We start from the raw sequence: 25,637 nt of genomic DNA on the forward strand, positions 1-25,637 counted from the left end.
GCTTCATCTTGACCGGTTTATGAAGGTTTATGAAAACCAAGGCACAAACACAGCCTTGTGATATCATGGCAACCAGTGTATTTAGATATAGTCATGCATGAACCGTTGTCAAGTTACATACCCTATATGGACAGACAAAAGTATTGGGACAAAATGAAAGGCAATTGAAAAGAGTTTATCTTGCTTTTGTTGTTGTAGTAACTGTCTAGATTCAGTATAGCGTCAGTAAGGTCCCCAACTCCCCAACTCCTCACAAAAGTATTGGATGGAGCACCAACCATCATTCCAGAGAACACAGTTCCTCCACTGCTCCACAGCTCAATGATGGGGGGGCTTTATACCCCTCTAGCCCATGCCTGGCATTAGGCATGGTGCCATCTGCTCCAGAGAGTCCTATTGAATGGTGTTATTAAACTGTGCTCTGTGTTGAGCTAAACTGGTGTAGGCTAAACAGCTTTGATTATGTGAATCGTTTAGTAGAAGATGAACTGCATGAATCTCCAAATGGCATAAAGTTCAAGCTGAAACATTCTTTAACATTTTCTTTAAACATTTTAAGCAAGATCCATGTAGTGTTTTAGTTTTGTACAAATTTAGAGAGGAAAAATAAGAAAGGAGGATAATGCAGAAGTACGGGAACTTCAAGAGATTTGAGCACTCTGATGACTTCTACCTTTAAGATTATTAGGATTATGCTTTAGAAATACTCTTGACCCAGCCGCCATGGCCTCTACTGATGCCTACAAATCAGGGGAAGGCTATGAGACGATATAACGAAAAGCATTTTGTGGTTTTCCTTCCGTAATGGAATTAAGAAATGACAGTTAAGGAAGACCAAGACAACGTTCAGAGTGAACTGCTGGTAGTATCAATCAATGGCCTTTAGGAAGATCAGAGACATTGGCTATAAATGTGCAGACCGGCCTTTGGTTGAAATATGAATGGTAGATCTCATAATGCTCACCATGGCATCTGTTTAGGATAAAAGTCCCACTTTTTTAACAAAATTAGCCAATCAGCTGCTCTTACCATTTTGTGGAGGAGAAACCAACTCCAGAACATCCTTACCCTGAGCTGTGGCTCGGTTCTGCAGTTCTGGTGAAGCCTCTTGGCTTATTTAGCTCTTAGGCTGACGTCTTACCTGACAGTCTTACAAATACCCCACACATCCTCTTCACTGGAGCCTCATAACATAGTTTTGTCCACAAAATGGTATAAGCAGTTTTACTTAACCCTGGACTTGGACAGGCCTTACCCTGCACATTTTAGTGCTTTCCCTGCTCCCAACAAACCTGATTAAATTAATGAGCTCATTAACAAGCCCTTTCTGAGTTGCAGGGGAAGCATGGAAGACAGCTTACATCCATAATTCCTAGAAGAATGGAGCCTTTTTCTACATTTAATACGTGGGCCAATGCTTCCTGTTAATGCGCAGCTTATTCTTTGCAAACCACCCATCTGCCTGCCTTAACATTGGCTTGATGTCATGTAGAGCAGAAATGCTGTGTGTGGTTTTCACCACATGCAAAAAACCCACAATGTTTAAAGAGGTCAAGTTGGGTGACCTCTGAGTGCTCTGCCTTAACTGCCTCAGCTGCCATCACACGACTGATCTTTCTCAAGGCACTCATGGCATTTAACACTCAGTGGGTTGGACTGATCAGTGCTAAGAGGAGCCTTTCCCTCCACTGTTGAGGGGGATTACATGGTTTTTATCTGGGATTATACGTAGAACACTGGGCAGGTCTCGTAATGGGTACGGGTTAATACTTGGCACCCGAGACCATTTAAAGGCACTCACAATCCTCAAACTGTCTCCAGAACAAAGACACAGTTCATGTGCTGACAAAGTTTCCCATCGAGGGTGTGAGCTTCTGGAATTTCCAGGTTTGGATGCCGGTATAGTTCACAGCAGCTGAGGAACCCTCAAGATGAAGTCCATTGACGGAGAACAGGGCAATTGTGGAGGAAGCGAAGTAGCAGAGGCGATTCAGGTACCACGCTACATTGAAACCATTGTGTTTTCAGGTCCTAATGTTTATGTAGACTGCCTGTCAAAAACGTTCAAGGTTAAACTGCTTGCTTGTTTAATTTTAAAAAAATTAAGATGCCATTGAAGAACCATATTTGGTTCCCTGTAAAATTTTCAGTAGGTGGTTCTTTAGAGCAGTGTTCCTCAAACACATTTTCACACCAACCCAACTTGCAATACATGAGGACAGGGGTTCCTTTAGAAAACCCTTCTTCTGAGTGTAAAAAAACCTTTTGAACTTATACATAATATACAAGCTCCAGAAAGAACCCTTTAAACTAGGGATGTCCAGATCTAAAATGTTGAATTTTTGCTGAAGGACACATTTCCAGAAGAGAAGGAGCAGCACTTGGGCTGTGCTCGGGATGCTCAGCAAAGTGGGATGGAGGAGCAGCTCTGTGACCAAGGCCAAAGGACAGCGGGCACATTTGAACCTTCAGCTGCCAACTGCATCTCAGGTCTGCATGGTGTTGCCGTTAAATGAGGCCTGTTTAAATACTATGGGATTTATTAATACACTGACCAGCCATAACATTGCACCCACTGACAGGTGAGGTCAATAATATGGATTATCAAGTTCCAGTTTCACCTGTTAAGGGTTGGGATATACATTATGTGTCCAAATGTTTGTGGATGCTCCTTCTAATAAATGCATTCAGCTATTTTAAGCTGCACCCATTGCTGACACAGATGTGCAAATGCACACATTGAACTGTGGAGCATTGGAACTGTGTTCTCTGGAATTATGGATGGTGGTGCTCCACCCAATATTTTTGGGATGAGTTAGGGAAGTGATTGTCCAACATCCTGACCTCACTAATGCACTTGTTGCTTAATGCAATCAAATCCTCACAGCAAAGCCCCTCAAAATCTAGTAGAAAGCCGACAGCCAGTCAACAGCCAGTTCTTGAAGCTGAGATGTTGGAAGCAGGAGAAATAGTCAGGAGTAAAGATCCGAACCACTTTGACGAGCCAGATCGTGATGGCTAGACGTCGGGGTCAGAACACCTCCAAAACATTAGGCAGGTCTTGTAGGGTGTTCCCGGTGTAGCTCCTGCTAAAGCACCTACTAAAAGTGCGAGAGGGAGAGGGTCATGGATCCCTGAGGCTCACTGATGTGATCCACGTAGGCCCCTCCTCACAATTTACAGGAATTACTACTGAAGTCTTGGTGCCAGATTCCACGGGACACCTTCAGAGGTCTCATCCATGTCCAAGAATCCATGTCTCAATGGGTCATCCCTTTTTTGGCAGCATGATCGGGGACCTACACAATATTAGGTGGTTATGGCTGATCTGTGCATAAATGTATATATATTTTCCATGCCTGAATGATGGATGTGGCTGCAGTTCCATGTTGTTGTTGTGCCTTTATATCCTCTCACCTCTCAGATCTTTCCAACATAAACACTGACCCGTTCTTCAGAATACTGGCCGACAGTCAGAGCCGTCGGATGGATGACCAGCGCGTGTCACTCAGCATGTTGCCAGGGATGCAAATATTTTCCAGCAAAGGAAGTGCATTAATGAATCAGTGTGAGTCAGACCAGCTGTGCAAGTTCGTCCTCAGAGCGCAGGTGACTGTTCCGCTACTCAGACGTAGACTAAGAAACTTTCCACTGCTACTGTATATGAATATGCTTTGGACTGTGACACTTTCAGAGCTCTAGGATAGAGGACCAGAGATGCACTCTTCCACAAATCATCTTGACCCCAGAGACCCCTGTGACCCAAAGAAAGAGTTCCTCCAGACTCGCTTCCCCCACTCATGATCCGGACTCGTTGACCAGGCCTCCCCCTAGATCTGCCTTTTTCAGCCCCGCTGCGGAGAGCGAGAGGACAGAGCCCAATAATAATGTTCAACCCCCGGTGAGAAGTCTTCAGTGTTCTTAAAGAACATGTTTAGGTCATTTTTTTGGTAATTGTTTGGTGAATGTAATATTGGATGTTGCCTTTGGCTGTATTTTGAAATGCACTAAATGGACAAAAGTATTGGGACACCGACTCATTCATAATTTCTTCTGAAATCAAGGATATTAAAAATAGTTTATCATGCTTTTGTTGGAGTAACTGTCTCTACTTTCCAGGGAAGAAGGCTTTCAAATTTTTTTTAGAGCATTGCTGTGAGGATTTGATTGCATTCAGGATGTTGGATGATCACCACCCAACCTCATCCCTGACTCATCCCAGGAGTATTGGATGGAGCACCATCATTCCAGAGACCACAGTTCCACTGCTCCACAGCTCAGTGCTGGCGGCTTTATACCCCAATAGGTTCATGTTAATGTGCTCCAGAGAGCATATAAAATACCAATTTTATTGGTATTACGTCTCTACAGGGACTAGACAAGCTGTGTGTGTGCATTTGTACATCTGTGTCAGCAATGGGTACAACTCAGATTAGCTAAATGCATTCATTAAAAGGGGTGTCCACAAATATTTGGACAGAAGAGTCACCATGCTCAATGCCAAGCGTCACCTAAAGGGGTATAAAGCCTCCGCTGTGGAGGCCTCCGGGCTGTGGAGAAGAGGAACTGTGATCTCTGCAGTGATGGAGCTCCATCCAGTTCCGTTTTGGATGAACTGGAGTGGCTTTTGTAATCCAGAACGAAACATCTAACATCACTATCTAACCTCACTAATCCTGTTGTGGCCGGATGCAATCTAATCCAATGTAAAGCCAGCCGAGAAGATTTGCAGATTTGAAGTTACTGCAGTCTAGCACTAACCCTTGTTCTTGTCCATCAGACTCTTTCCCCAGCCGAGCAGGAGCGGATGCTGTCTCTGGTCTGCCAGGCACTGCGGGGGAGATTGGAGGACCAGCGCTGCTACTTGGATCCCAGCATGAGGAGGACACACTCTGCCCAGGGAACTGAGAACATCATCACTAAAGGTCAGCATGGAAAGATCTAATCATCACAAAACAAACACTTCAGAGTAGATGATTCTGTTCACCCATTCTTCTGTGATATTCACACAGCAGTAATGGATCATGAACAGTGTTTGAAATTAGTGGCCAAAACCCAGAGCGACAGGCTTGATGACCAGCAAGAAGCACTCAACGTTTTGCCTAGTGGTGAGGTGCAGAAACCTCTGACTGCAGAAGAAACAGAGAGGTTGTGCAACTTGGTCTCCAAGGTGCAGGCAAGTAGTCTTAATGCTCATACACTTTTTTTTTTCGGGTCCCCGAGCACCAGTGGACCGAAGCCCAATCAGCCAGGCCTTCATTTGAGCTTTGTTCCCTTAATTTCTAAGGGCCTATGATGGGGTCCAAACATCTCCTGCTCCAGCTGAGCGCCCTTTGTGTCCTTGTTTAGTCCCACAGGATGGATGAACAGCGTTGCTATGCACCCCATATCCAACTGGGGACCCCAGCTCCCACCCGGAAAACCTTGGATAGAAATGGCTGCCCTATGCAGAACCTACCTGGACCAGGATCATCTAGCAAGGCCTCTAGAAGATCATCAGCACCAATCAGCCCTCCCTCAGAGACAAAAGGGCAGCAGAACAATGACTACCACACAGCCCAGGTGTTTTATTACTTTTCATAGGAAAAAATAGAAGTATAGTAGAATTAAAGAGGTAATATAGAAATACCAGTAAAGATGATGCTAATTTCAACTAGCATCTCTAGGAGATTTTCTGTGATGTGTTAGCAGCAAGGTAACTGTGAAGGTATACTCACTGTTCGACTGGGCTTAATAACACATATGGCAATTCCACCTCAATGATTAACACAGAAACTACAGTGCTAGTAGCTCACCCTTGGGGAGAACCTTCAGTTCATTTGCTAAATGCGATTGATTTTGGGATTAGAATGACTTTATAATAAACTCCTGGAGTAATTCAGTCCAGTTTATGCTTAATATGTGTATATTTTTAGATCTTAGATTATTGTTTCCCACATTTCTCACCAATTGCCAAGCTAGTATTACCCAGACGTTCAAGCTAGAACACACCCTTCACACAATGCTTTCAGTGCTAAGAGGTTGAAAAGCTAGTTGTTAACACAATAGACAGTTTAAAGGAGAACAGTAACTGCACACTGTATAAATGGCACAGCCATCCTCTGCCACCCATCACTTAACGTGATGCTAGCTAGTGTCCAGCCAGGGCGTCTGTTAGCTGATGTAGCTGAGGTGCCAGTTATCGCTGGCCTCCAAGTGATGTCAAATGTCCACTAATATTGCCGTTGTATTAAACTGTTCTGATCTTGTTCTGGCTTGCTTCAGATTCCAATCAGTGCTGACCAGGAGCAGTACCTGCCCACTGCCCATCAAGCGCAGAGATGGATAAACGGCCAGCGGCATGCCTCCGATTCCAGCAGTAATGAATTTTACCATATAGAGTTTTTCTTAGAAAAACACTGGAGGTAAAATGGGTTGCGCTGAAGAGCTCAGTGACTTTTAAATGTGGCACTGTCCAGCTGTCCAGAAAGTTGGTTCATCTGGACCTGCTAAAGCTGCTCCGAGAAGCTGCATTTAGATCTAAAGGTCACCCTGTGCTTGTGTGGTGTGGTGTAAAACACACTGGCAGACTCTTACAGTGCCTGTAAAGTTTGGTGGAGGTGGAATAATGGGCTGGGGCTGGTTTTCGAGGTTTAAGCCTCTGAATTCCACTGAAGTTCATATAGTTCATACATTGCGCATGCATTTATTGGACAATTATGCATAAAAGAAATGGATAATGGAGATTTTACATGGATTAGATAATGTAAAGTGCAATACCAGACTTCGTCATCATGATCTCCTTTCCTGATTTTTTTCACACAGCACTAAACACAGAACAGTTCTTCACCCTTGTGGCTAACTCTCAAAGCAAACGAATGGATGACCAGCGAGCTGTGATGTCAGAGGCCAAGACGGAGAAACCATTCATTCCACAAATCATCCTGACCCCAGAGTCACCTGCACCCAGAAGAGCTTCCCCCAGACCCAGTTCCCTCACTCAGGATCCAGACTTGCTCTCCAGGCCTCCTCCTAGATCTGCCACTTTCAGCCCCATTTCAGACAAGGAGAGGACGCAGTATGATAATGTTTCCACCAAGGCGAGTTTGAATGTCCACACATTTCCCTTCTTACCAGCCTCTTGATCAGCCAAGACATCTTTGGTGCCTGAAGCTTGCTTCTTCAGTTTGCTAACAGGTAGTGGAAGCCTACACCCCACCATTCATTAGCATTTGTTAGCATGGTGCAACCAGCATGCCTACTGTAGATCAGTAACTGCACACTGTATAAATGGCACAGCCATCCTCTGCCACCCATCACTTAGCGTGATGCTAGCTAGTGTCTAGCCAGGGCGTCTGTTAGCTGATGTAGCTGAGGTGCCAGTTAGCGCTGGCCTCCAAGTGATGTCAGTTGTCCACTAATATTGCCGTTGTATTAAACTGTTCTGATCTTGATCTTCGTAAACGTGCCTCAAACCACATCAAGTTATTAAGAAATCTCAAATACAGTGGTGTGCAAATGTTTGGGTACACTTGGATGTTAAGGTTGTGGGACTGTGAGGGCCATTGCAAAACCTTTTAAGGCAGTCAACTGTGGTTCTGATGTTGTCTTCCAGAATTTGCTGGTATTTATTTTGATAAATTCTTTCATCTACCAGTAAAATGTTCCCTGAACCACTGGCTGCAACACAAGCCCAATCAATCCACCCCCATGCTTAACAGTTGGAGAGGTGTTCCTTAATAAAATGTTGCACCCTTTTTACTCCGAACATGTCTTTGCTCATTGTGGCCAGAAAGTTCTATTTTTGTAAGTTTGGGAACTTCATCAGTCCACAGGACCAAACACATCAAACTTGTTTAGATGATCCTGTGATCCTTCCAAATTTGCACAAGTTCATTAAACAACTTGACATGGTTTGAGTCACTTTGCACAATGCTAATTGGTGGGGTTGAAGCATCCATTGTTTATTAGCTAAATTAGGCTAATAGCTTTGGTGCATTAGTAAAATATAAAGAATATATGTGCAATTAAGAGTCATTTGCAATAAGCCTGTAAATAATATTGTTATTGCTTTTTTTTTTACTTCTTATTTATATTGTGTATATAGTGTAATTTATTTATCTACGTTTTTGTAACTGAGTGTCTTGCTATCCCTTTCTGCTGTGACACTAAGAATGTCCTTACTGTGGGACTAATGAAGTATTATCTTATCTTATAAAATAAGTAGCACTCATTTAAATAGCCATATTTACTCACTTCTCTTGCAGCTTACCTTCCAAGTGTCCGTATGCCTCACTGCTCCCCAACAGGTAATTGGTTTGTGGGAATTGTAGGCCAATGCTGTTATCCAAGATTTTTCATGTGCATAATTGCAGATGCTATTACACATGCTTTCTGTTCTGCCTTCTTCTCAGCAGAGTAACTCAGATGGTCAGCAAGGTCCTTCCTCAGACGTCTTTCTGACAATTGGAACACCAGACGGCAAGAGTTTTGTACTTCCTCTCACTGCTAGGGTTTGTGGACCCCCAGGTCTTGAGACTACACCTCAGCCCAGGAGACACCGCTCCAGGTCTTCCTCACCCTACCGGGCTCAGGGTCGCACGGCCCACGCCAGACCATCCTCTCCTAAGCCTGCGCCTCACCCTAGACCCTCCTCTCCTAAGCCCGCGCCCAATCAGCCAATCAGCCATGATGAAGATTACTTCTCTCTCATCCACAGAGTCCACACCGCTCAGCTTCACCAGGGAAACGCTGCAGAAAAGAGCCGTGAGCCTGGGAAGGGGAGAGAAAGAGGGGATGGAAGGAGAGAGGGGAAGGATCGAGGGAAGAGAAAATGAGTACTATGAATGTAGACTGAACTGGCAGTTTAAACTCATTGGCCATTTTATCAGAAACACCTACCATGTGCGAAGGTTAACAATTAGTGACTGTAGCCCATCTGTTACTACACCATTTATCCGCCTCTCTCTTCTCCCATTAATGGAAACCACCATGGGACCACCATAGAACTACCAGTGACCACATTTATTGGTGGACCATTCTCTACACAGCAGGGACAATCAGCAATGGGCTACCTTGGGCTACAGTCTCTCACTGTAAACCAGCACAGTGGAGCCACAAGATTTGCTTGGCTATATTAGTAGACATGGTGCCAGCTCCATGATAAATCTATGTAAAGATGATAAAATGATATGATAAATAAAATGTCCAGTATTCAGTACTGCACAAATAAAAAATATGACACTTAATATTTGTACATATAAATTGCATTGTAAAGTATAACTTATCTAGTGGTATACAGTGGTGTACAGGGCTTCTGTTCTGGGATAGCTGACCTTGTGTTAATAATGTCTACTTAGTGTTAATACTGTATTGTATACAGTGCTGTAGATTCAGTACTACAGTACAGGTAACATATACTCCTTTAAATGTTTCCACATTCCAAGTTAACACAGCCGTGAAGTCTTAATTAAAGGTATTTGGCATTTATTTTGTCAAAATGACCTCAAGAGTCCACCACAAATGTGACCCTTCTCACCCTGTAGAAATAGCCCTGTTCAGAAAGGCCAGTTTGAGTGCCTGTTCCTTTAAATGATAATGAGCTTTTGCTCTTTCTTTGGCTGAATGAAGTCTTACATTGTCCTTATTTGCACTAGCTGGCTATGGTTTACTTCACCTTGAGTTCACATCTCTTTTGCTCGCCAATGTCTTTAAGTGGTACGTAGGAAGTTTTGTGATGACTGAACGTGAACATAAATCTTCTTTTTCATTTCATTTTTTGTTGTTTCAGTTGTTTCACTTACATTTTTTTAACCATACTAGAATAATATTTCATTTATGTAATAGAATTTCCTATAAACTATATTTGTTTGTTAGTCCTATCGGTCACCTCACATACTTTCAAACAATGACACGTTTTCATTTCATTTGTTTTATTTACAATTAGCGTTTTATTTTTTGAATACTTGCTGGTGTTACTGGTGTTATACGACAGTTGTGAATATGTACTTAAGAAAAGTAAGACATAAGTCATATTAACTGGAATTTGAATAAGGAATGAACATGTATGAAGTAAACGATTATAAAGGATTATCAAACTGTGGTTGTTCATTGTTGGCAAACATTAGCATGTATGGTTGAGCTATTCCTTTAGGTATGAGAGGAAATTAAAAATAGACATATTCTGTTAATAGTCCATCTTAATATTCCAATACTATCTTTAATAGGAGGTTATTTATTAGGAACACTGTAAATTCAATCAATTTCACTTACTCTATAAAAACTCCTGATTGGACACTGTACATTGACACTGTATGAAAAATTCTCAGCTCTGAGGTGGAGATGATGAGACAGTGATAATCTCCATCCAACGTGGCAGTGGTGGCTCAGCGGTTAGAGCACCGGGCTCAATACCCTAGCTCGGAGCACTAGGTTCAATACCCTGGCTCATCAAGCTGCCACTGTTGGGCCCTTGAGCAAGGCCCTTTCCCCTCCCTGCTCCCCGGGCGCCACAGCAATGGCTGCCCACTGCTCCGGGCATGTGTGCTCACTGTCATTGTGTGTGTTATCACTGCACGGATGGGTAAAAGGCGGAGGCCAAATTCCATCAGACACTAATAGCGAATAGGGCTGTCTTGTCTTGTACTAGCTATATAAGACCTGCACACTGCTAGGCACTACTAGGCAAGTGAACGGTCAGTACTTGGCCCAACAGTGGCAGCTTGCCGAGCATCTCCAAAACTTCAGGCAGGTCTTGTCTTTTTGGGATGCTCCCAGGATGCAGTGGTCAGTATCTACCTAAAGTGCCTCAAGGAAGGAGGACCGGTAAAGTGGCACAAGGTCATAAGCGCTCAAGGCTCACTGATATTTACATTTACATTTACGGCATTTAGCAGACGCTCTTATCCAGAGCGACTTACAAAGTGCTTTGCTATTTACCCAAGAAAAACCTCAGCTAGTTAGAATAGACTAATAATTCAAAAGATACCACTAAGCTTTAGACATTACTAAGCACAAGACAATAAGGCGACCATAGAACTATTCGTCCAAGTACTCTCTGAAGAGGTGGGTCTTCAGTCTGCGTTTGAAGACAGCGAGCGACTCGGCCGTTCGGACACCCAGGGGCAGCTCGTTCCACCATGGTCAATGGAGTGAGTGAGGCCCCACCTCACAGCTTACACGACTTAGCTAAAGCATCTGCTGCTGTCATCCTAAAGCCACGAGAAACCTTCAGAGATTTTGTGGAGTCCATGGGCCAGAGTTGGAGGCCTCAATGGGCCAGAGTTAGAGGCCTCAATGGGCCAGAGTTAGAGGCCTCAATGGGCCAGAGTTGGAGGCCTCAATGGGCCAGAGTTAGAGGCCTCAATGGGCCAGAGTTGGAGGCCTCAATGGGCCAGAGTTAGAGGCCTCAATGGGCCAGAGTTGGAGGCCTCAATGGGCCAGAGTTAGAGGCCTCAATGGGCCAGAGTTGGAGGCCTCAATGGGCCAGAGTTAGAGGCCTCAATGGACCAGAGTTAGAGGCCTCAACGGGCCAGAGTTGGAGGCCTCAATGGGCCAGAGTTGGAGGCCTCAATGGGCCAGAGTTAGAGGCCTCAATGGACCAGAGTTAGAGGCCTCAATGGACCAGAGTTAGAGGCCTCAATGGACCAGAGTTAGAGGCCTCAACGGGCCAGAGTTGGAGGCCTCAACGGGCCAGAGTTAGAGGCCTCAATGGACCAGAGTTAGAGGCCTCAACGGGCCAGAGTTGGAGGCCTCAACGGGCCAGAGTTAGAGGCCTCAACGGGCCAGAGTTAGAGGCCTCAATGGACCAGAGTTAGAGGCCTCAATGGGCCAGAGTTAGAGGCCTCAATGGACCAGAGTTAGAGGCCTCAACGGGCCAGAGTTAGAGGCCTCAACGGGCCAGAGTTAGAGGCCATAATGGGCCAGAGTTAGAGGCCATAATGGGCCAGAGTTAGAAGCCATAATGGGCCAGAGTTAGAGGCCTCAATGGGCCAGAGTTAGAGGCCATAATGGGCCAGAGTTAGAGGCCTCAACGGGCCAGAGTTGTTTTGCAGATGTAATAGCACCTCAAAACCGACAGGGGCAGCAACCCGCCACCACAGCCTCCAGCTTACCAAAACCCAGAGGAAGCCTCGCTGGGAGGAGTTAGTTAGCTAGCTAGCTAGCATTGCGTCCACAACACGTTGATGGTAGCATACAGGCTAGCACTACAGTGTTTAACCGCTTTTACTGTACATATTTAAGTTCCTAATACAGTTCTTCTACCGGGAGAAGAACATGCCTACTTTTAATGGAAAGCCAGACGTTAAGTTTGTACGTATTTCTGTTTCTACAGCTAGCGATTATGCTGGGTGCTCGACGCTAATTGCTAACGGTGGCTAATGTACTGTTTATATTCATATTTGGACATTTTGCCAGCTGTTTTGTCATCCAGCTGTGAAACTCACACTCGTTTATTCATCACCTATCACTTATGATTTCCAGTTGTGAGCGATCAGTGAGCTGGACTGAGGGTTGTTCTGATTTTAGGACCATAGCTAGTGCTAGAGCTAGAGCTAGAGCTAGTGTTTGTGGCTTATAGCTACAGAGACCGGGACTGTATTTACACCCAAACCACCCAAAATATAGAGAATCTGATCTGGGATCAGTCCTGTAACTCTTTAAAAAGAAATGCTTTATGAATATGAATCCTAGTTCATTCATAACCAACTTGCTCTGCACTTAATGTCCATTCTGGCCATATATTAGACTGACTATGTAATGGGTCACTGTTCACCTCTGTGTGTACCTCTGTGATACTAGCTAACTAACCCCTTACATGCACCCCCAGGAAGAAGATGACTTGCCCTATGAAGAGGAAATCATCAGAAATCCATACTCAGTCAAATGCTGGATGCGCTACATTGAGCACAAGCAAAGTGGCCCAAAGTCTGTGCTTAATATGATTTATGAGCGGGCACTGAAGGAGCTACCTGGCAGGTAAGTGCACACACTCCAGAAAGAGCCCTTGCAATTGGTTGAACAATACTTATGTCATGTTTTTCATTGTCTTTTTGCATTTTTACAGTTACAAATTGTGGTACAATTATCTGCGAGAGCGGAGGAAGCAAGTTAAGGGGAGATGCGTAACAGATCCAGCTTATGAGGAGGTCAACAACTGCCATGAGAGAGCACTGGTGTTTATGCACAAGGTAAACTGGCCTGCATCCATGATATCTTATGCACATATGGGTTATTATCATAATCACCTAATCACTCGTGTGGTTAATAATTAGAGAACATTTAATGTTGAATGCTTAACATTAACTTTAAGTTTGTCATTTTTCCTAATACTTGTACAGTACAATACAATAAAACACTGTTAGGCCAAATCTTTGGTGCAGTAAAAGACAAACCACAACATAGACAATAAATACAACAGACAATACAAACAGTACAGTAAATCTAAATATGTGCATGTACACGTGCAAGTGTTTGCATTATGGCAGAGATGTGATTTAAGGTGCAATCTGAGTTATTACACAAATAAGCACATTGACAGTATGAATATGTAGTCTAGCAATTACAACTGGGTGTAAGCACATATCGGTGGCACGGCATGGTATGCTATGTTGAGGTAGGCCAGGTCTGGTGTTGTGAACAGCATCATATACGATATGTACACAAAGTGTGCAGTGCTGTAATGAGTATTGCAGCTAGTGTTCAGGAGGAAAATACAGTAGAAGTAAAATGGAGTGAGTTTCAGTTAGTAGTTGAATCGCTACCTTTGCATGAGTATAGTATCTGAATACCTCGACACACAGAGCTTTTCCTGCTCAATTCACCAGATTCAACTGTTTATTTTTGGCTTGTTAGTACAGGTAAACACCTGGACATGCTTATTTGGACTAAAATGTAAGATGTAGGTTCAACACTGCCCTCTGGTGGAGGAAAGACGTCAGACATCTCATGGTTTCTGAAGGGTTAATATCATAGATAAGATAAATTGGTTATTGAAAATTCAGCTTCTCTATTCCATTTTAAAAATCCTCACTGTTTATATGTTCTGATTCAACACTAGTCTAAATCAGACTGACATCAGATCTGAAGCTGATATTTATTGTTGAAATTAGTCCAAGTCCAGAAGAACAGCCTACTGCACTAAAAGAACATCATACAACTCTGCAAAAGTAATTAGAATTTTTCTGTAAAGATGATGCAGATTAATCTAGCCATAGCTAGCTTTGTGTTGGCATAAAAATGAATGGCCTTTTGCCCATAGTATGGTGAAGCCCACTGTTCCCATATTGGCAAATTCCCAGTACTTTGCATATACTGTTTTGTATTTGAGCACCATCGTTAACACCAGGGTGTTGATATGATGATTTTGTGTAATATGTCCTAAACTTCCTTAACTCCTCAGATGCCAAGGATATGGCTGGATTACTGTCAGTTCATTGTGTCTCAGCGCAAAATCACGAGGAGCCGTCGTACATTTGACAGAGCACTCCGAGCCTTGCCCATCACCCAGCACACCCGAATCTGGCCTCTGTACCTCCAGTTCGCCCGGAACTTACCCCTCCCTGAGACCGCCATCCGTGTTTACCGTAGATACCTCAAGGTAAGAAGGTGTAATTGTGTTACACTGAGGATAAACACAAGCTTAACAAAACAGTGCCACCCTACTAAACATACAGAACATTCAATTGTATTTGATAATTATACCCCCAGAAAGCTTTCGGCTTGTTTATGCAGCAACAAACACTCAGTTATGATTCTCTGCTTTTGTCTTTGGTCTGGTCAGCTTTCTCCAGAGAACACAGAGGAGTACATCGACTACCTGCGTTCTGTAGGACGTCTAGATGAGGCAGCAGTCCGCTTGGCAGCTGTGGTGAACGATGAAAGCTTTGTCTCGAAAGAAGGGAAGTCGAACTACCAGGTCAGCATGTGTTTCAGTTCTTGTACTCTTGGTGCATTCAGGCTCTTTATAGATGATATCAGCTCATACACACGCTGGACTGAAACTAAGGCCTAAAGCCCTCCATTTGTCTTGGTTTGTTTCCTATTGCAGCTCTGGCACGAGCTGTGTGACCTCATCTCCCAGAACCCAGACAAGGTGACCTCGCTGAATGTGGGTGCCATCATCCGTGGCGGCCTCACCCGCTTCACGGACCAGTTAGGCAAACTCTGGTGCTCCATGGCCGACTACTACATCCGCAGTGGTCATTTTGAGAAGGTATGCCCTCATCCATTCTCTGCTGCGTTCTTCCTCATTCTTATCTTCAATCTCCGCAGACTCCCAGAAAGCACATGAACATTTGCTGTCTCTTATGTCTTGTACTTCAAGGCCCGTGATGTGTATGAGGAGGCTATTCAGACGGTAGTCACTGTACGAGACTTCACCCAGGTGTTCGACAGCTATGCCCAGTTTGAGGAGAGCATGATCGCTGCCAAGATGGAGACCACATCCGAGATAGGGCATGATGAAGACGGTGAGAGACTGTAAAAATTGTGCAGCAGATTCTTATTTCTGTAATTGATGAATCTATTGACTATTAATCTGCTAATCCAGTTTGGTTGTGGAGTTGTTCTGAAGGATGTTCTGATTTCTCTGCTGTAGATGATATAGACCTGGAGTTGCGTTTGGCTCGCTTTGAGCAGCTGATCACCCGCCGGCCCCTCCTGTTGAACAGCGTGTTGCTCCGGCAAAACCCACACAATGTTCACGAATGGCACAAGAGAGTCAAGCTCTATGAAGGCAATCCCAGACAGGTAGGTGGGGACGTACTGAAATGGATTGAGTTAGACTACCAGGCACTTATATATTACATCGGACCTGTCATGGAGGGCCAGATTCCTGTAGAGGTTGGGAACTGCTGATTCAGCTTAGCAGTTAGCTACTGGTTTTATTGGTATTTCAGCAGGGAAGTCACCGAACGCTTCTGGACAACCTTGCCTTAGATACTTTGGATTTGTCCAAGGTCTAAAATTCAGCTGGGGATTTCCTTAATTGTTTTTGTATACGAGTAACCTTGTAAGTTGCTCTGGATAAGAGCGTCAGCTAAATGCCATAAATATTGTAAGATTGTCAGTTTGGGGCCAGAAAGCCACAGTGAATTAAGTGAATAACTGTTTGTGTCATTTGTGTTCAGATAATCAACACCTACACTGAGGCTGTTCAGACAGTGGATCCTGTGAAAGCCACGGGGAAGCCCCACTCTCTTTGGGTCTCGTTTGCCAGGTTCTACGAGGATAACGAGCAGCTGGAAGATGTGAGAAGCAAACATGCTCTGTGTTTTCAGTCTCTTAGTACTGATTTGATTATGGAAATTTGATTATTTGGCAAAGTTGTTGTTTCATCGTTCAACTTTTATGTCTTAAAGGCCAGGACTATCTTTGAGAAGGCCACCAAGGTGAACTATAAGCAGGTAGATGACCTGGCAGCAGTGTGGTGTGAATATGGGGAGATGGAATTACGACATGAGAACTACGACCAGGCACTACGGATACTCAGGGTGAGGCAGTTAATAGTGAGATGTCTTGATAGTGTACTTGTGGCACTGGTTGGCAATGATGGAAGCTGTTCAACAATAAACAAAACATCAGTTAATGAGCACATGAGAGTTATCTTTACTATGAGACTGCCTGGTTTCTTTGCACAGAAAGCCACAGCTATCCCAGCAAGGAAAGCAGAGTACTTTGATGCATCTGAACCAGTGCAGAATCGAGTGTATAAATCGCTGAAGGTGTGGTCGATGCTGGCTGATTTGGAGGAGAGTCTCGGCACATTCCAGGTATGGTTTAGATGATCCGGTATTATGGAGTTATTCCATATCACATACTATAACAGTTAAACACTGATGGCGACAACATTTTCAATGGGATGTTTTTGATTCCCCTGCAGTCGACGAAGGCAGTGTATGACCGCATTATAGACCTCCGTATTGCCACACCACAGATCATAATCAACTACGCCATGTTCCTTGAGGAACACGATTACTTTGAGGAGAGCTTCAAGGTAAGCCTACAGTCCCAGTCTCTCTTTAGGTAAATCTGTCACTAATTAAATGAATCTTTTGCTAATGTCTTTTAATAATTTCTATTCATTTTTTAGGCATACGAGCGTGGCATTGCACTCTTCAGGTGGCCCAACGTGTATGACATCTGGAACACGTATCTCACCAAGTTCATTGATCGCTACGGAGGCAAAAAGCTGGAGAGGGCACGAGACCTGTTTGAACAGGCTTTGGATGGGTGTCCTGCAAAGTTTGCCAAAAGTAAAGCCTTCTTTGAAGAGTGATTTAAGATTATAATAGCTTGCTGAAAGAATGTAAAGAGGCTTTGAGTGTAGTAATCAGAAGCCTTTTCTTCTGGAGGCCTTTGGGGCTAATCGTCAAGGAATCATAGTTCATAGAAAGTTTTGCAGACTGAAAAAATTCATTGTGCCATTGTCATCTTTGTAAGCAACACTTGCTCTGCTGTTTTGTGACCATTATGATTTTTTTTTTATAATCTGTTCTAATTAACAGCCATCTATCTGCTGTATGCCAAGCTGGAGGAAGAGTATGGGCTAGCAAGGCATGCTATGGCTGTGTATGAGCGAGCCACACAGGCTGTGGAGACAGAGGAGCGCCTTCAGATGTTCAACATCTACATTAAAAGAGCTGCGGAAATCTATGGAGTTACCCACACCAGGGCTATCTACCAGAAAGCGATTGAGGTATGGTGCTCTTCATTGTCTCTGAGGCAGTGGCTTTGAATATGATTGTATTCATGCAATGCTTCACTCTTTCACCTTTCGTAGCACCTTTTATTAATCTTGTTGTTTGGGTTGCAGATCCTTCCAGATGAGCATGCCAGGGACATGTGTCTGCGCTTTGCTGACATGGAGAGCAAACTGGGCGAGATCGACCGGGCGAGAGCCATCTATTCTTTCTGCTCCCAGATGTGTGATCCCAGGGTAAGCCTCCCACCCTAAACCTCATCTAACATGATGATATGGTCTCATTGTTCCAAATGGAGTCGTCAGCCAAGAATTATCCAAAGTCCAAGGTTTTGCACTGGAGCTTTGAGGCTTATGTAGTTTTCCCATTTTTATACACTTTATATCCAAATGTTTGTAGACACCCCTTTTAATGAACGCGTTCGGCTACTTTTGCTTATTGCTGACACGGATGTGCAAATGCATAAACATAGCTTGTCTAGTCCTTGTAGAAAAGTATTGCCAATAGTACAGGACTTCCAAGAGCAGATAAATATGAACCTGTTGGCACTGTGCCTAATGCCAGACGTGGGCTAGAGTGGTGTATAACCCCAGCGTTGAGCTGTGGAGCAGTGGAACTGTTTTCTCTGGAAATATAGTGCTCTATCCTTTACTTTCGGGTTGAGCTGGGAATGAGGTGGGGTGATGACAATCCAACATCCTGACCTTACTAACGCTCTTGAAACTGAATGCAATAAAATCCCCACAGGAGTGATGTGAAAAATGTAATGAAGCCTTTCCTGGACAGCAGACAGTTGCTCCAACAAAAGCAGGATGAACTTCTTTTTTTAAATACACTTGCTTTCAGTATAAACAATGAATGAGCTGGTGTCCCAATACTTTTGTCCATTTAGTTATTCATTTTATTAATATTACTTCATGGGTTGCGCTATTTTTTTATATTTTGCTAACTAGGCATGTCTTAACTCTAACCTTTCTAACCCCTCTTGTCCCTCAGATGACTGCAAACTTCTGGCAGACATGGAAGGAGTTTGAGATTCGCCACGGGAACGAGGACACCATCCGCGAGATGCTCAGAATAAAGCGCAGCGTCCAAGCAACCTACAACACACAGGTCAACTTCATGTCCTCACAGATGCTCAAAGCAACCACAAGTGCCACAGGAACAAGTAAGTGAACCTTAATTCACTCTTAACTTTTTATATAGACTTGCTAACGCAGTCAGAACCCTGCATTTGTTGCATATGTGCCAAGCACACAAGGAGGTTCTTGGGCTTTCTGACAGTATGTCTTGGCATGTTGACGGTTAATAGTGAGCATGAAATGCATTTGTAAGGACCATCTCCGTCTTTGCCCATCAGTATCAGACCTTGCCCCAGGCCAGAGTGGTGTTGACGACATGAAGATGTTGGAGCAGAAGGCCCAGCAACTAGCTGCGGAAGCTGAGCAGGACAAACCCAAACCCAAAGACAAGATACTCTTTGTCAGGTGAGCAGCACGTCTCTTTGCTCTTTTCTGTTTACCCACGTTCACAAGATCCAATCCGGTGTATGTACCCAGGCTTTAGCAAACAAAGTTTCTGTTGAGCTACTTTGCCTTGTTTTCACTGGGAGTGTGTGTTTAATTTTGTGCAGGAGTGACACCTCTCGGAGTGAACTGGCCGAACTGGCCAAACAAGCAAACCCAGATGAGATTGACATTGATGACGACGATGAGGAGGAGGATGGAGATGCAGAACCAGACGGTGAGTCCTACTGCAAAGCCTGCATTTGCAACACTTAATTGTTCAGTTGTCCAAATATTCATTCAACACTATTGTTCAGGTTCATTAAAGGAGGCCCTGTGAGCAAACTGAACCTTTTAGTTGATTGTTTATCTGTGTTTATCAGGTAAATCTGGGCTGCTTCCGCTAACCAAATGCGTCTCCAGTTAGTCCCACAGAAATCTGACACAGAAAATACAGTTACTACTGGGGTTTCAATTGTAATGGGAGGGTTTTTGGTTGTTGAATGCGTTGGTTGCTCAGATGCGTCTCAGACCACCTCCCTATATGGCTTGAGTGATTGGATTTGTGTCTGGAGTCTTGGGTGCGTTCACACTTGCACTTTTATATGGTTTGGCCTTATTCAGATATAATCCTGATACTCAAGACCCATGAAGTGACCAATTGTAAACAGGGTTGGCATGACAACAGAAAAAGTGGATACTGCCCAGTCCTACTGCAGTCTGTAATTTAGAGGTCACTGTATTTCCTGATTAGGTACTGTTCCTGTAATGTCCCTATTAAATTGCCATGTGGACTTTGTTTTTAGACTGAGTTATTTATTTATATTTATTGTATATTGTATGTATATTTACTCCACCTTGTGTTCTTTTTACCCCCTTCTGGTTTCTGTTAATTTCCTGCAAAAAAGTGCATCTGTTTATAAGTGCCTTAATGGTCTTTGTTTTTGTCTTTCGGTGCAGAGGTGCAGCTGGAGCAGAAGAGCGTCCCCACTGCTGTCTTCGGAGGACTGAAGGATGATTGAACTCTTTCCCTCCCTGGCGAACAGCATTGATTCGTCTTCTGATTGCCTTGAAATGGAAGATTTTTGCAAAATGCAAATGACTGATATGACCTGTTCAATCCACTATGGGTTTTGTACAGTTATGTTAGAGAAAAATATCTAGTCATATTTGCTGGTGTCCAGCATTTGCCAACTACCGGTTCACAACACAAGAGGTCACTGTTATTCCCACATTCACTGGTCATCAGGTTTTCTTCGGAATTTCCCAAAAAACTTGTCTCATTTCTCTCCTGCTCGCATTTGTAGTTTTTTCCCCCCTCTTTGCCATTTGATAGATAAGAGCCTAGGATCCTGCATTACTAAGCTCAAAACCTTATGATGACTTTTATCAGCAGAACAGGGGTGGAGTGGGTGGAGCCTTTTTGATACCGTAGATTGGAGTTCACACTTTTATGCTCTTGGGGGTTTTGGCACTTGTGTCAGGAATAACGTGTCGATGTCTGTCTCTTTTTTTTTCCACTGCAAATATATTTTTTTCTTCAGATTTATACAAAGATAGTGTTTTGCATTCATTTGGGCATTAATTCGTACTTGGAAAACACACGCCGGCTGCTTCTCCACTTTTAAAGAGTGTACAAATACACAAGAAAAGCTCAGCAAGAGGTTTCTGACCAGTCACTGTTTGTCCACTGCAACAACAAAAAACTTCACCACAGCAAAAGAAAGAAGAAAAATGTCATGTTCCCCCCATAATTAGATTAAAATAGTTACTTGAGCTAATCCTCTTAACGCAGTTACAGAGGGGCTGCCTTTGGCCAGCTCCCTCCAGGCTTCCCGGGAACATCATGTGATGTGGACTTGCAGGGGACTTTGATTTCTTTGAGTTTAGGACAAGAAGCTCAGCGTTTTCAGGCTTTAAATGCCGGGGTTGACACGCAGCTTTCTAACTTTTTTAGGCTAAAGGAGCTGGCTGACTTTTCGGAGGCTGTGGATTCTGAATAACAGAGTGTGTATTACATGCACTCTTACTTTCTCTGGTCTTAATTTCATCTAGTTTACATCATATTTCATAAAATTCCACACCAGGGTGCAGAAGGAAGGAGTGTTTGGCCTGGTTTTAAAGGGAAATTTCACCTGTTTTTCAATATTCATGCTTAATTACATCACTAAGATGTCAACAAAGTCACACTGGTCTGCTCTAGAGAAACTGGGAGAGTCAGATGTGAGCACAATGGTGGTAAAGGGAATCAGATGTCTAAAGCCTACAACTCGGGCTTTGGTAACACAAAATGATATCCAAAGAAAGCTGAATTATTCAGATTTAGGAACATTTTACCATCAGAATTACCTGCCACTGTTCTCGAGTAACGTCCCAAATCACATCTGGTCCCAGTGATGGTAAATTTGAACCAGACGTTTCTTTTCAAGTGTTTCATGCCTCTAAATACAATATTGTTAGAAGCTAATGGTTCTTAGTCAAGTCTGTCTATTAGGAAAAGAGAAGTTATCTGGCTACCTGAGAAATTCAGTCTATTCTCCAAAAGTTTTTGGACTAATAAAAAAAATTATTTTTAGATTAACTGTTGATTTACAGCTGTCAAAAACTTAAAACTCATCAAACACTTCTGCTAGTAAATAAAATGGCTAAATTTGCTTTGTAGGTTGTAATGATAGATAGATGGATAACTTTATTAATCCCAGAGGGAAAATCAGGTATTACAGCAGCACAGAGGTACAAAGAGCAAAGCAAAGTAAAGAGCAATGTAGCCCCCCATGTATGTACAAATACATAAACAAAAGGATATAAGAAAGCAGTTAAAGTGGCACATGCAGTAAGTAAGGCATATAAATATAATGCAAATGACTGTGCAGTGCGTATTGTCATACCAATACCAAGACCAGAGGTGGTGAATGAAACCAGCCGTGTTTCACATCTCTAAATATGACATCACTGGAAGCTGTTAGATCTGACTTTTAGATTTGAGATGTTTCTTTTTAGCCCAAAGTCAAGCCTAGCTATTATGGAAAAAAAGGATAAGTTATCTGATATTGTGTATTGATATCTGTTAGCTGACAACAGACAAGTATTGACCGCCTCTAAATAGGACATAAGAAGAAGATATTCATTTGTTGTTCATTCATTTGTTGGTATTAGTTTAGTTTTTGTATACAACATTTATGAAACTCAACCTGACCTATGTAGTGCACTAAATAGGGAATAAAGATTGATTTAAATAAATCTGCAGAATTAAAAGAGACATAAGTAAAGTCAGTCACAGGGGTTTGGTGTGAAATGCTCCGTTCTAGGGAAATTGACAGTATGGCATTGTTGGAAGCTATTGGTTCTAAAAATTATATATTTTAGATTAGAAGGAAACCCAGACCTAGCTATTAGCCTAGCATACTTAGTGCACTACTTAGGGGGGGAAAGAAGCCATTAATAATGCAACCTAAGATTATTATATTTTTGTTTTTCCAATTTCTGCTGAATTAAATTAATGAGAGGAAATCAAAGTAGTTCAGGGTGGTTTGGTGTGAAATGCTTTGATCTAAGGAAGTTTTCCAACTCATAATTGTTGACAGAGGTGGTGAATGGAACCGGGCGTCTAAAGTGTTTTATGGCTCTGAGATAGACATTGTTGCAAACTGTTAGTTTAGATTTTTAGTTAATTTTTTAATTTTATTATTATTATTTTAGATGGAAGGAAACCCAGACTTTTAGTCAAACCTAGCTCTCAGCCTAGCCTACTTACATACTTACTTTCACTACATAGGAAAAAAAGAAGCCATTAATAATGCAGCCTAAGATTTTTACTCTTTTTTTTTCTTCTTCTTCTTCAGATTTTTGCTGAATTATACCAAGTAAATCAAGGAAGCATGCTCATAATTGTTCACAGAGGTGGTGAATGGAACCAGACGTCTAAAATGTTTAATGTCTCAAAATATGACATTTTTGGAATCTACTTGTTTTGCTTTGTAGATTTTTGATGTTTCTGTTCAGCCCAAAGTCAGATCTAGCTAATTGGAATAATCGGAGAACTTCCCCTTTAACCCAGCCTGCTTGGTGCACTTTTAAGGGAGTAGGGAGCCGTTGGAGTTGCAGCCTTCTACTCGTTTTCTCCACCCATTCTCCGGCAGCTCGTTCCACCTGTTCGCGCGGACTGCACCTGTTTGGAAAGCCAGCTAAGTGAACCGTCCCCTACCTGCTGGCTGGCTGGCTGGCGTTCAGAGGGTTAAATCCCGCCCCCTCCTTTACGCAGGTTGGGGCTGCCGCGCTTGTGATTGGTCGAGGGGCGGATGATTGACAGACGTGTGGAGCACCTGGAAATCAGTCAGCGCAGCGATTCGCCCAAAAACGCAGCACGATGCGGACTCTGAAACGGGGTCGAAAAACACACCATTCTCTGGCAAGTCGCTGAGAAGCGGACCTCCACGGTCGTGGCTGTGACTCCGGCGCCTGTTTGGATGTCTGACAAGCGGAGAAAGAGGGAATATTTTGGTTGGAGGAGACACTTTTTTCCAGGCTAGGCTACTCGTTATTTTTCCTTTTCCTTTGGAGGAGGAGGAGGAGGAGGAGGAGGAGGACGTATTTCACGAGGCTGAATGAAGGTGGATATGGGGGATGAAAGGATGACTGCTTAATCTCGCTGTTTGGACCGTTTCTACGGCTCTACCTCGCCCCGGTCTCCCCCTTTCCCTCCCCCCCCACCCCCCCCTCCCTCCCCGGTCTCGCTATGGTGGACTCGAGTGCCATGAGGAAGACTTTCGTGGTCCCGGACATAAAGCCTTTGGATCAGTACGATTCCAGCCGGGCTAAGATATGCGGCAGTGTGGGCTGGCTGCTGGCGAAGTCCTACGGCAATGCAGGTATGGATAACTGGAAGGAGGTGGGGGTGATCTAGAGATAGCTAGCTACCGTCGTTCCCCCCTCTGCACACACACACACACACACACACACACATACACACACTCTGTTCAGCACCAGAGTATTGTCCCCTGCCATCAGAAAAAGCATGAAGGTGAACAGCCTGGCTGGCTGTGTGTGAACTCAGCGCTTTTCTAGAGCTCCACACAAAGAGCCATGTGAGGAGAGCTGCTCGTCCCCCCTCTCTGCCTTTCCTTTCACCTCACACTGCGAATAGACCCATATTACAGATGTTTATATGGCTATAAAGTGTGTATTTAGAGCCTCATAGTAGTGCTTCAGTAGTACTGTTAGCTTTGACTGGCTGCCTGTGTGGAAAACCAGATGTGTTTATATGGTTTAATGACTCTAAACTGAATATTTATTGCTTAATAACCTTCATAGCATTTCTTTATTATCACCGCTTTGCATTTCTGACCTCAGTTTAGAAGAGAAATGCTGAAATTATGAAACTGATGGATGGATGGACTGGCTGACTAGTCCTAGGGAACAAGGCTGGGTCCCACTGCACCAGCTTAACGGTGCCCTGCTTTGGCCCAGGCTGGCTAGGCTTATGCTCCACCACAGTAGAGTCCCAAATCTACACAATAGGCAATTCCTCACTCTGTTTTCTCCAGGGATTTCCTTCTCTTGTGGTATTTTATGGTGCTTAGAGCCGGCCTGCTCTGTCTGTGAGCTCTGGCCTGTCAGTGAGGCAAGCACACACCCACCTCGCACTGATCCTTTTGTTAATGCAGCCTCATCATGCTTTCTAATGGGAGTTTCACCATTTCGGAAGAAGGCTGAGAAGGCGGCCTCGGATTTTGTTTCGGAGCATATTGAGCACTGTATTTAGGTCAGTCCTGGAGCTCCCCCCAACCCTGTTCGTCATACTGGGATCATGGTAGTGCATTTAAAGGGCATTTCAACCATGTTTACACAATTTCTGCACATAGTTTGGGGTGGAACGCTCCTTTCTAGAGAAGCCCGGAGTCCGGATTGTTTGCGGTGGTGATGGGAAGCAGACGTCTGACGAGTTTAAGATCCATAAATGTGAAATTGTTATGAATACGATATGATCTTTTGGCTTAAACATGAATTTTAAGATCTATTAACGTTGGAGAGGATCGTTCTAAGATGAAGTAGTCCCTACAGTAAATGTATGTATCCAGGTTTACTACTGTTTTAAACGTTACATATAATTCTCAGAAGTCATGTGTTGCTCATTTTCAGTAATAATAATAAATAAAATGGTTTGAATGGTAGACCTTGTGGCCGTAAGAACTGGGACCACCAGTTAGGAAACCAGTCTAGACGTTTCTCTACTGTAAACCATTTTATATCAAACCAATCTGAATGGCGTTGTTTAAACAGGTGAAATTCCCCTTCCACCCAAATCCACAGACGCACTTATCCCATGTAAACCACACGGTTTCTGTTCAAGCTAATAGTTATGGCCTCTCGTTTGGAGGTGGATTAGAGCAAGTGTGTGAAGTGGGAGCCTTTGCTTTAGACCTCTTATGGCCTTAATGTTGGTGGTGAAGAA

General features: G+C 43.5%; 2 protein-coding genes across 5 annotated transcripts in view; both read left to right on the top strand.

Moving 5' to 3' along the window:
- Positions 1-12,132: 12,132 nt before the first annotated feature.
- xab2 (XPA binding protein 2) lies at positions 12,133-20,741 on the top strand. Its single transcript, XM_072674586.1, has 19 exons — positions 12,133-12,291; positions 12,809-12,957; positions 13,046-13,169; positions 14,381-14,578; positions 14,762-14,896; positions 15,029-15,193; positions 15,305-15,449; positions 15,578-15,729; positions 16,110-16,229; positions 16,341-16,472; positions 16,620-16,751; positions 16,862-16,975; positions 17,072-17,234; positions 17,487-17,677; positions 17,795-17,917; positions 18,678-18,849; positions 19,042-19,168; positions 19,315-19,424; positions 20,147-20,741. The coding sequence occupies exons 1-19, from the start codon at positions 12,256-12,258 to the stop codon at positions 20,206-20,208; spliced, it is 2,550 nt and encodes an 849-aa protein (XP_072530687.1). The 5' UTR covers positions 12,133-12,255; the 3' UTR covers positions 20,209-20,741.
- Positions 20,742-23,517: 2,776 nt separating this feature from the next.
- Positions 23,518-25,637, top strand: part of camsap3 (calmodulin regulated spectrin-associated protein family, member 3) — a 40,254-nt gene continuing 38,134 nt past the window's right edge. For all 4 annotated transcript variants that reach the window (XM_072675277.1, XM_072675279.1, XM_072675280.1 and 1 more), the window contains exon 1: positions 23,518-24,054. In XM_072675277.1, the coding sequence (XP_072531378.1) occupies positions 23,922-24,054 (133 nt within the window). In that variant the 5' untranslated portion in view covers positions 23,518-23,921. The remainder of the gene's footprint in view (positions 24,055-25,637) is intronic.

The sequence above is a fragment of the Salminus brasiliensis genome, chromosome 3, assembly GCF_030463535.1.
Source record: "Salminus brasiliensis chromosome 3, fSalBra1.hap2, whole genome shotgun sequence".
Classification (NCBI taxonomy): Eukaryota; Metazoa; Chordata; class Actinopteri; order Characiformes; family Bryconidae; genus Salminus; species Salminus brasiliensis.